The sequence below is a fragment of the Mandrillus leucophaeus genome, unplaced genomic scaffold (genome assembly GCF_000951045.1).
Source record: "Mandrillus leucophaeus isolate KB7577 unplaced genomic scaffold, Mleu.le_1.0 Scaffold125, whole genome shotgun sequence".
Lineage (NCBI taxonomy): Eukaryota > Metazoa > Chordata > Mammalia > Primates > Cercopithecidae > Mandrillus > Mandrillus leucophaeus.
In genome coordinates this window covers 840,929-852,297 of record NW_012100876.1, presented here as the reverse complement: position 1 = coordinate 852,297, position 11,369 = coordinate 840,929, and the positions used below count along the sequence as shown (strand labels likewise).

The window sequence follows — 11,369 nt, the reverse complement described above, 5'->3', positions numbered from 1 at the left end:
TGAGATGGAGTCTTGCTCTGTCACCCAGGTTGGAGTGCAGTGGCACGATCTCGGCTCACTGCAAGCTCTGCCTCCCATGTTCACACCATTCTCCTGCCTCAGCCTCCCGAACAGCTAGGACTACAGGCGCCCGCCACCACGCCTGGCTAATATTTTGTATTTTTAGTAGAGACGGGGTTTCACCATGTTAGCCAGGATGGTCTCGATCTCCTGACCTCGTGATCCACTCACCTCGGCCTCCCAAAGTGCTGGGATTACAGGTGTGAGCCACCGTGCCCGGCTTTGTCTTCTATTTTTTTGTAAGAGTTTCTATAGACTTGATATTATAACTTTTTTAAATGTTTGGAAGAATTAACCAGTGTGGCCATCTGGGCCTAGTGTTTCTTTGTGGGAAGGTTTTTAAATTACAAATCTAATTCCTTTAATCAGTGAAGGACTATTCCTATTTTCTATTTTTTCTTGAGTATGCTTTGGTAGTTTGTGTATTTCAAGGAATTTTTAAAATTTCACCTAAGTTATGTAATTTATTGCCATAAATTATTAATAATATTCTCCTAATTTTGATACCTGCAGGTTCTGTAGTGATAGCCCCTCTTTTATTGCTGATAACTGGTCATTGTACCTTGTCTTTTTTTCCCTTTTGTCATTCTGGCTAGAGACTTATCAATATTATTGAGCTTTTCAAATAATCAGCTTTTGGTTTCACTGATTTTTCTCTACTCCTTCTGCATTTTCTATTTTATTGATTTATAATTTTATCTTTATTATTTTTCCTTCTGCTTATTTTGTGCTTAGTTTGCTCTTCTTTTTATATTTATTAAGGTGGAAGCTTACATCACTGTCTTGAAATCCTTCATCTTTCCTAATGTAAGCATTTAGTACATAAATTTAGTATATAAATTTTTCTCTAAGCTCTGCTTTAGCTGCATCCCACAAATATTATGTTGTTTTCATTTTTATTCAGTTGAATATATTTTATAATTTCCCTTGTGATTTTGTCTGTGGCTCATGGGTTAATAGTGTATTATTTAATTTCCAAATATTTGGAGGATTTTTTGAGACATCTTTATGTTTTTGAATTCTAGTTTAAGTTCCTGGTGGTTACTGAACTTACTTTGTGTGCTTTTAATCCTTTTACATTTATTGAGATTTATTTTATGGCCCAGAATATGGTCTATCTTTGTGACTGTTTCCTGTTGTAATTGAAGATAAGATGTATTTTGATGTAATTAGGAGAGTGTTCTATATAAAGAAGATAGTTAATAGTGTCATTCATGTCTTCTGATATGGTTTGGCTGTGTCCCCATCCAAATCTCATCTTGAATTGTAGTTCCTGTCATCTCTATGTGTCACAGGAGGGACCTGATGGGAAGTGATTGGATCATAGGGGCAGTTTCTCCCATGCTGCTCTCGTGATAGTGAGTTCTCACGAGATCTGATGGTTTTATAAGCATCTGGTTTTTCCCTTGCTAACTATTCTGTCTCCTGCCACCCTTTGAAGAGGTGCCCTTCCTCCGTGATTATATACCCAGTCTTGGGTATTTGTTCATAGCAGCCTGAGAATGGACTGATACATCTTCTATGTCAATTTTTGTCTACTTTTGTCAATTACTCAGAGAGAAATATTGTATTTTGCAACTATAAGTGTTGCTTTGTCAATTTCTCCCTTTAGCGTGATCAATTTTTGCTTTATTTTTCAAAGCTCTGTTATTAGGTGCATATACATTAAAGATTGTTACATTTTCTTGATGAATTAGTCTTTAGCATTGTATAATCTTTATCCCTGGTAAAATTCCTTATCCTGAAGTTTACTTTTTCAGATATTAATATAGCTATTCCATCTTACTTATTGATATGGTTTGGCTCTGGGTCCCCATGCAAATCTCATGTTGAACTGTAATTTTTCAGTGTTGGAGAGGGACCTAGTGGGAGGTGATTGGATCATGGGGACAGATTTCGCCCTTGCTGTTCTCCTGATAGTGAGTGAGTTCTCACAAGATCTGATGGTTTAAAAGTGTGTGGCACTTCCCCCTTCTCTCTCTGTCTCCCCTGCTGCCATGTGAAGACGTGCTTTCTTCCCCCTCACCTTCTGCCATGATTGTTAAGTTTCCTAAAGTCTCCCCAGCCATGCCTGTGGAACTGTGAGTCAATTAAACCTCTTTTCTTTATAAGTTACCCAGTCTCTGACGGCTCTTTATAGCAGCGTGAGGCTGGACTAATACACTTATGATTGGTATATCTTTTCCCATCATTTTACATGTAATTTATTGGTGTCTTTATATTTGATACGTGTTTCTTGAAGACAGTATATAGTTAGGTTTTGCTTTTATAATCCAGTCTGACAATTTCTGCCTTTTAATTGGAGCATTTAGACTATACTTAATGTAATTATTTATATGATTGGGTTTATATCTACCATCTTGCTATTTGTTTTCTCTTTATTCCATCTGTTCTTTGTTTTTTTTTCCTTCTTGTCCTGTCTTGTTTTGGATTGAGCAGTTTTCATAATATTCTTTTATCTCTACTATTGCCTTACTAGCTATATCTTATAATTTTTCCTTTTTTGTAATGGCACTGTAGGATTTAAATACACATATTTAACTTTCCACAATTTACTTTCAAATAACATTACAATACTTAAAATATAGTTTAAGAACCTCACAACCAAATACTTCCATTTCTGCTCTCCTGCCTGTTGTGCTATTTTTGTGGTATACTTCTACTTCTAAATACGCTATGATCCCCACAATGCATTGTTACTGTTTTTACATTAAACAGACATTAAAATCAAGGAAATTTATTTTATATTTGACACATTTTTGCCAATTACAATACTCTTCATTTCTTTGTTTAAGTCCAAATTTCCAACTGGCATAATTTTTCTTCTGCCCTAAGAATTTTCTTCAATATTTATTTTAGTGCCAATCTGCTGGCAATGAATTCTCTAACTCCTTGCTCATCTGAAGAAGTTCTTATTTTGTCTTCATTTTTTTTTGATACAGGGTCTTTCTCTGTCACCCAGGCTGGAATGCAGTGGCATGATCATGGCTCACTGCAATCTTGACCTCCTGGACTCAAGTGATCCTCCAGCCTTAGCCTCTTGAATAGCTGGGACTACAGGTGCATGCCACCATGCCTGACTAAGTTTTGTATATTTTGTAGAGACGGGTTTTCGCCATGTTGGCCAGGCTGGTTTTGAACCCCTGGACTCAAGCAATACACCCACTTCAGCCTCTCAAAGTGCTGGGATTACAGGTGTGAGCCACTGCACCCAACCTTGTCTTTGTTTTTGAAAGATATTTTCCTTGGGCATGGAGTTTTAGAATGACAGATTTTTATGGAAAGATATGGCTGCATTATCTTCTGGTTTTGATAGTTTCTGATAAGAAGTCTCTTGTTGTTTGTATCTTTCATTTTCTGTGTACAATGGCTCTTTTTTTCTGGCTGACTTCAAGATTTTATCTTTGGTTCTGCAGCAGTTTGACTAGGATGTATCTAGATGTGTTTTTCTTTGCATTTGTTCCATGGGGTTTTGCAGAGCTTCTTGGATCTGTGGTTTGTTGTCTTTTATTAGTTTCGGGAAAAAAATTGGCCATTTAAAAAATTTTAATTGTCTATTCTTTCTGTTTCTATTTATTCTTCTCTGTTCTCTCTCCTTTAGCTAGGATTCCAATTACATATATACAGACCATTTGCACAGTTCTTGGGTAATCTGTTAATTTGTATTTTCACTCTTCTTACTCTTTATATTTCAATTTGGATAATTTATATTACACTATCATCAAGTTCAAGGATTCTTTACTGTGTCCACTTTGCTAATAAACTCATTGAAAGAATTCTTCATTACTGATACTGTTTGTTTCTAACATTTCTACTTGACTAGTCTTAATAATTTCCATTGTTCTGCTGAAATTTCCCATCTGTTCTTAGAAGTCTACCTTTTCCACTGCACCCTTTAACATATTTGTCAGAGCTATCTTGTCTCTATCTGATGGTTCCAACATTTTGGCCATCTCTAAGATCTGCTTCTGTGTCTCTTAAAATCTTTGACTAACTATCAGGCATTGTGTGTAATGGAACAGTAGTAAAGTAAATGATATTTATGCCTAGAAAGAAATTGTAATATTTCTTATGTCATAGCTTTGGTATAGACCTCAAGTCAATCTAATCTGTAGTTGATTTACGTTTAAGTTTTATTTATTTATCTGTTTATTTAGAGATAGATGCTCACTATGTTGCCCAGGCTGATCTTGAACTCTTGGGCTGAAATGATCCTCCTGCCTCGGCCTCCCGAAGTGCTGGGATTACAGGCATGAGCCACGGTGCCCAGCTGGATTTAGGTTTTGTTGTTGCTATAGTTACCTTCGGTATACTACAGGCTCCAAATTTCTCCAGTGGTGGACTGTCCCTACATTGTGTTCAATGAGGACTTGAGTCCCCCAGTGTCCCCACTCTGCGCTCAGCATTGCACCCATGCAACACAGAGGAAATCTCTCTTCGTGTTCTAGTCCCTTCTCCAGCGGTGGACTGCAGTTACTTGTTGCTTGGTACAAGGCTTGTGGTGGAGGCAGTGAATTCTTGATTATCCTGCTCTAGCTTCAGCCTTAGACAGTCTTGAGCCTGAGCCCCAGGAGTGGGGCTTTCTTAGTGTTCCTGTTTCTCCTCCAGTTTTTGACAACCTCAGCCTCTTGTTCAGTTCAGGTACTAGAATGCAGGCTGACTTCCTCCCCTTCACCCCCGTGGGAACTAAACTCTGCCTTACTGGTTGGGGTATCTTGAGTGGGAGTGAGATTCCTGCTCTTTTCCCAGTAGTAGCAGCAGCCCTCTGTTTTATATCAGTGCAAAATCCTGGACACTAATGGGTTGCCTCTTCCTTGCCAGTGTCCAGTGGCTTTTTCTTTGGTTTTCTTTTCTCACTCTGTTGCCCAGGATGGAGTACAGCAGTGCTATCATGGCTCACTGCAGCCTCCAACTTCCCAGGCTCAGGTGACCCTCACACCAGCCTCCTGAGTAGCTGGGACTACAAGCATGCGCCATCACATCTGGCTTTTTTTTTTTTTTTTAGAGACAGAGTTTTGCCATGTTGCCCAGGCTAGTCTCAAACCCCTAGGCTCAAGCAATTCGCCTACCTCGGCCACCCAAAGTATTGGGATTACTGGCATGAGCCAAGGCACCCGGCCCTGATGGCTTTTGCTTAGTGTCACTGTAGCATTGTGGTGGGAGGGTCTTCTACTCCTCCAGCAGAGGCAGTCAACATTTGCTTTATAGCAGGTCAGGGACCTGTGGGATGGGCATCTTAAATCAAAGCAAAGCCAGGGTGTAGGTGTTTATCTCTTGGCAGCAGCCAATTACCACCTTGCACTCATGCAGAGACCAGAGCACAGATGGGCTTCTCGAGGTACTCCTGCTCTACCCTCAACCCTTGGCATGTCTTGCATGGCTGTGTTACCATGGGGCTTCCCTCGGGCCCTGTCCCACTCCACATCATTCTCATGAGTGTCCAGTGGAGGACTGTAGGAAGAAACTGTCTGGGGGTACAGGTTATGCTTGTTTCTGGGGCCCCCAGTAAACTGCCACTCTAGCTAATGCTCAGCCATTAAGATTTCATTAAGGTGTTAGTCATTTTCTTCTTATCTACTTTTGCGGCAACTACCTATTCCTCCATGCTCTGTCAAACATGAAACAGATCATGTGTTTCATCCATCAAAGATAATGCGTTCTGTTTACCTCCAGAAACCAGTTTGCTTGGTGGCCTGTGACTTCAGCTCTCCAGTAGGCTAAAAAAATAAAAATAAAAATAAAAATAAAAAGATTTGGTACATTATTTAGCTTTTCCATTGTTATGATGGGAACAATGCTCCCATCTGACTGTCTACTTTCTAGATGGAAATCAAAATCATCTTAATACGGTTTTTACACAATTAAAAAAATCTCCTGTTTAACGTTTCTATTATGACTATATGCATTACATTCCATATCAAGTCATGTAGCAGCATTTCATTTTCTTGTACAACTTGGTTTTCTTGAAATTAATTGCTTCTTTTTATTTTTGCATTTACAAACTTTCTGTAAGACATCTCAAAAACAGTTTTTCTAGATGTTCAAACCTATTCGGTCGTCTATCTACTCTCCTTTTCCTCTTCCTTAATTTTTTCTTGAAGAACTCCCTCCCAGGGCATTCTTTTCTCCTGCTCCCTCCGGGTGGGAAATGCCCTAGTCCTGCTGTTCTTCACACATTTTCTGGGGAGTAGCTTTACCTCTCCCATGGTAGGACACAGGATTTCCTGTACCCTGTGTCTTCTTTCATGATTTACTCTCTCATTTTGTTGGAGCACATCCTCCAGCAGCTTCTCAAGAAAGTGTGTGTGTTTTGAAATTTTCAGTAATCCTTGGTTGACCATTCAAGAGAGGAGCACTAAAAACCTAATTGCTTGGCAGAGCTTGGTGACTGGTGAAATTTCACTGTTGGCAGAGCTTGGTGACTGGTGAAATTTCACTGTAAGTTAGGTCTTGGCCATGACATTGAGGAACACAAAAATGGAAGCAGCTATAGGATACTATTCTGGGAATGGTTAGCTCTTCAGAGACTTTTCTCCTGCCTCGGGGCATAACCCTGGCTGCTGCAGTCTTCCGGAATCTGAGTAGGGGAGGACATGGGGAGGGAATATTGTTTAATTCCCCCTTCTGCTCTGATTATGGTGCATCCTCTCTCCAGAGAGTAAACTTTGTGTGGAGCAGGATTGGGATGGTAGGATGGTGAGGAAACTCCTGAAAACTCGAGGTGGCAGGGGAGATCTGGGGACTGAGTTGGACATTAAAGACTCACAACCAACGAATCTTATTTTTATTTTTATTTTTTTTTTTTTTGAGACAAGGTCTCATTCTGTTGCCCAGGCTGGAGTGCAGTGGTATGATTTTGACTCACTGCAGCCTCCATCTCCTGGGCTCAGGTGATTCTTCCACCTCACCCACTTGAGTAGCTGGGGACACAAGCGCAGGCCACCATACCCGGCTAATTTTTATATTTTTTTGTAGAGTCAGGGTTTTGCCATGTTGCCCTGGCTGGTCTGGAACTCCTGGTCTCAAGCGATCCTCCTGCCTTGGCCTCCCAAAGTGTTTTAGATCACAGGCGTGAGCTGCCATGCCTGGACAACAATGCCTGTTTGTTTTTTTTTTTCTGAGACACAGTCTCACTCTGTTGCCCAGGCTGGAGTGCAGTGGCACCATCTCCGCTCACTGCAAGCTCTGCCTCCTGGGTCATGCCATTCTCCTGCCTCAGCCTCCTGAGTAGCTGGGACTACAGGTGCCTGCCACCACACCTGGCTAATTTTTTGTATTTTTAGTAGGGATGGGGTTTCACCATGTTAGCCAGGATGGTCTCGATCTCCTGATCTCATGATCCACCCGCCTCGGCCTCCCAAAGTGCTGGGATTACAGGCGTGAGCCACCGTGTCTGACCAACAATCCCTGTTTTTAGCCTCTTCCTTCATCCCCAGTTCAGAAGTTTCTGATGCCTCCAGTTCTCAAGTGCTTCCAAGTTTGTGAGGCTTCTTGTCTCCTGCCAACACCACACCTCTCCCCACTGCAGGCACTTGGGTTCAACTTTTTTCAGTCTGCTAAATGTCTTACCAGGTGCCACCTACTTGTAGCCTCCAAAATTTAGCTGACATCTCCCATGTCTGCAGTTGTTTTCTTTCCCATTGCTCTCTCTTTGTGCCTGTTTTCTAGGGAGTAGCTTTACCTCTCCCATGGTAGGGTATAGGGTTTCCTGTACCCTGTGTCTTCTTTCATGATTTACTCTCTTGTTTTGTTGGAGCACATCCTCCAGCAGCTTCCTGAGAGGCTTTGTGCCTCTTTTCTTCCCCATTGTACTGTTTTTCATGCCTATTTTCTTTCCCATTGTTCTGTGGCTTTATGCCTATTTTATTCATTCCCTCTCATGTTAATGGGGCTTTCAGGGGCACACATAAATTTGCTCTATTGAAGCAGAAGTTTATTAATTCATTTTAAAATGGAGGAAAATGAGGGCAGAGAGAGAGACAGATCCTACCCAAAGCCACATGATGAGTTAATAGCAGGGCTGGATGGAGTTTACATGTTGCTTTCTCCCAAACACCTTCCGTCTGGGTAGAAGCTGGTGTCCTGGGGAAGCCCCCAGATAGACTGCTTTTTGGGAGGGGGAGTGTATCAGGCAGAGCTGCTAATGGCAGCCATTACTTGGTGGTCAAGGATTCTGGAGTCTTAGAGACCTGGCTTTAGGCAGGTTTAAGTAAAGCAAGACCCTTTGCCCTTCATCCTCAGCTTCCTCATCTGTGAAATGCAAGAGTGGTGAGGGTCAAATAAGATGCTGCATGTCCTACTATTGGGACATGCCAGACACCTAGAAGTTAGAGGCCGTTCTTTTATCATCATGATGATGGCATGTACCTTTTCCAGGGCCAGAGCCAGTTCTTGGAGGAGACTCAGCACAGGGCATGGATCACTGTGGTACTCTTTTCCTGTGCCTGTGCCTTCTGACTTTGCAGAATGCAACAGCAGGTAAGGGAGCTCTGCTGAACTGGGGGCAGCCCTAGCCCAGTCCTGGGACTATGATGCCAAGGGGGCAGGCATCAAACCCTGGGAGATTGAAAGGGGCCACTTAAGCTTCCTGGGGGCAGCAGGAGCTGCTTGTGAACTAGACTCTCAGGCTGGGATGGAAAGCCCAGAGGTTGTGGGGCCAGAGGGTAGCTGAAACACAAGCTGAGGGGGAGGTGTGTCCCCACAGAGACATGGAAAGAACTCCTCAGCTACATGGAGAATATGCAAGTGTCCAGAGCCCGGAGCCCGTTTTTTTACCTTCGGTGAGTTGGACGTGGCCTTCTCCTGTTTAGAGCCAGCTGTGTCTCCCACCCCAAGCCTGCACCTTGAATCAGTGGGTCAGAGTTGGTCTTGTATAGACTCTTAACTGTGCATTTTTTCAGCACTTTTATTGAGTGCCTACTGCATGCCTGACACTAGGCTCTGCGGATGCAGGGTGGGCGTGTCACTGCCCTCATGAAGTTTATCATTGAGGAATGGGGGCCCTTAATCATGGATATCATGAAACTAAGTGTAGAATTGTGGGTCTCCATGCATTTTCCTGGGAAGGGACTCTAAAATTCTGGCTGGGTTCTCCAGGGTCTGTGACCCAAAGACTGAGCAGCTCTGGGTGAGCAGACAATGCTGAAGACTGGTCAGGGATAAGAGCGGCTACTGGGAAGCTGTGAGGGAGCAGTCAGGGAAGGCTTCCTGGAGAAGGTGACAACAAACTGGGACCTGAACAGGAGTTAATCGAGAGGAGGGGATAGATGGGGTAGGGAGGTAACAGTGTGCCAAGGACACTGTGTATGCAGTGGTCTGGAGGTGGGAGTGGCAGGGGTGTGGGTGGGGAGGCCCTGCCCTCCCAGGCTGTCTAGAGCTCCCTCTCACCCTTACCCCACTCTGGGCTCTGGCCTCCCTGGCCGTCTCTCCGGGCTGCAGTCAAGTTCACCAGCTGGAGCAGATGCTATTGAACACCAGCTTCCCGGGCTACAACCTGACCTTGCAGACACCCACCATCCAGTCTCTGGCCTTCAAGCTGAGCTGCAACTTCTCTGGCCTCTCACTGAGCAGTGCCACTCTGAAGCGGGTGCCCCAGGTCAGAGGCTGCAGGTGGTGGTGGTGGGGGCGTGGCCAGCTGCCCCTGCCCTAGAAGTCCTCCAGGGGTTTAAGGTCTGGACTTTCTTTAGGCTCCACCATCTTCCTCCCCACACCCCGCAGTCCAGGCTCTGCCCTAACTGGCAGTGAGTTACCTCCTCTGTAAAATGGGGCTGATACTCGCTGTGTGAATTGTGGAAAGGGTGGTGCTTTATGGCCCCTCCAGGGCGGAGTCGTCTTCTTGCTTTGGCTGGAGGCTACCCCCGGGGGAGGCAGCTGTGAGAGAGGCCAGGAACCCTGGCTCCTTTTAGGACCCTGGGATGTTTGGCTGGATCCCTGGCGGGGGCTGAGCTGAGGCTGAGTGCTGAGGTAGCTCCATCTTCAGGGGCCCAGTGGGTCAGGTAAACACCCCAAACTCAGGAACAGCATGGAGGGAAGGCCTGGGATCTTGGGAAGTTTGGGAGGAGATGCAGCCTGGGGGGAGAAGGTTCTGTGGGTGGAAACCCCAAGGAAGGTTTCATGGGGAGTGGGAGGCAGTGAAGGTGTTGGGGTCAGGTCTACAGGTCCTGGTTGCCAGACTCAGCTTATCTGTGACCCTCTGCAGGCCCGGAGTCAACATGCCCGGGGTCAGTATGCCTGGGGTCAGCATGCCATGCAGTTCCCCGCCGAGCTGACCCAGGACGCCTGCAAGACCCGGCCCGGGGAGCTGCGGCTCATCTGTATCTACTTCTCCAATGCTCACTTTTTCAAGGTCAGTGTGATGGCGGGCCAAGGAGGGTGGGTGCCGGCCCCTTCTTGGGATCGACTGCAGGTGCCCATGTCACTGCCTGGCCTCTGGGTGACCAGCACTGAGTGAGACCAACCAGTCGGCTGTGCAATGCAAGCCAGCCATTGTCCCTCTCTGGGCCTCAGTTTCCCTGCCAGCTTTAGCAGAATGGTAGGAAGGCACAATTACAATCTGCAAATAAGACCTAAGAAACCTACTATGTGCCTGTCGCTAGGCAGGAGACAGACAAGAAGACACTTGTTCCCTGCACTCAGAGAACTCTCTGTCTTCATGCTTAGACTAAGACCTTAGAGGTTTTTTTTTTTTTTTGTCAGAGTCTCGCTCTGTTGCCCAGGCTGGAGTGCAGTGGCATGATCTCGGCTCACTGCAACCTCCGCCTCCTAGGTTCAAGCGATTCCCCTGCCTCAGCCTCCCTGGGATTACAGGCGTGCATCACCATGCCCAGCTAATTTTGTATTTTTAGTAGAGACCGGGTTTAACCATGTTGGCGAGGCTGATCCTGAACTCCTGGCCTCAAGTGATCTGCCTGCCTCAGCCTCCCAAAATGCTAGGATTATAGGCGTGAGCCACTGTGCCCGGCCGGACCTTAGATATTTAATGTCAGCACAAGGTCGATAATAGCCATAAAGATCCAGAGCGATGGATGAGTCAGGGTGGGGTCAGGGCTCTTCCCAGTGGGCAGTCCAGGGGAGCTTCTGGGGAAGGCGCCTTTCAACCTTGGCTTTGAAAGTGTGTGAGGATAGTGGTGAGGTGGAGGGTGTGGGGCTGGAATGCATTAAACGAATGGGACGTGAAGCAGGGGGTGGTGAGAGGACAGCTTTCCACCGGGCAGGAACAGCACGTGTAAAGGCTGGGAGGCTGGGAGGCTGAGAAGGCTGGGAGGCTGGGAAGGCTGGGAGGCTGGGAAGGCTGGGAGGCTGGGAGGCTG

General features: G+C 45.2%; 1 protein-coding gene across 1 annotated transcript in view; it reads left to right on the top strand.

Annotated features, from left to right (window-relative positions):
- The window catches only part of ADGRG5 (adhesion G protein-coupled receptor G5), a 37,851-nt gene that overhangs the window by 12,408 nt on the left and 14,074 nt on the right, over nt 1-11,369 (top strand). The window contains exons 2-5 of the mRNA XM_011971834.1: nt 8,437-8,538; nt 8,765-8,840; nt 9,499-9,655; nt 10,259-10,405. Of these exons, the coding sequence (XP_011827224.1) occupies nt 8,475-8,538; nt 8,765-8,840; nt 9,499-9,655; nt 10,259-10,405 (444 nt within the window). The 5' untranslated portion in view covers nt 8,437-8,474. The remainder of the gene's footprint in view (nt 1-8,436; nt 8,539-8,764; nt 8,841-9,498; nt 9,656-10,258; nt 10,406-11,369) is intronic.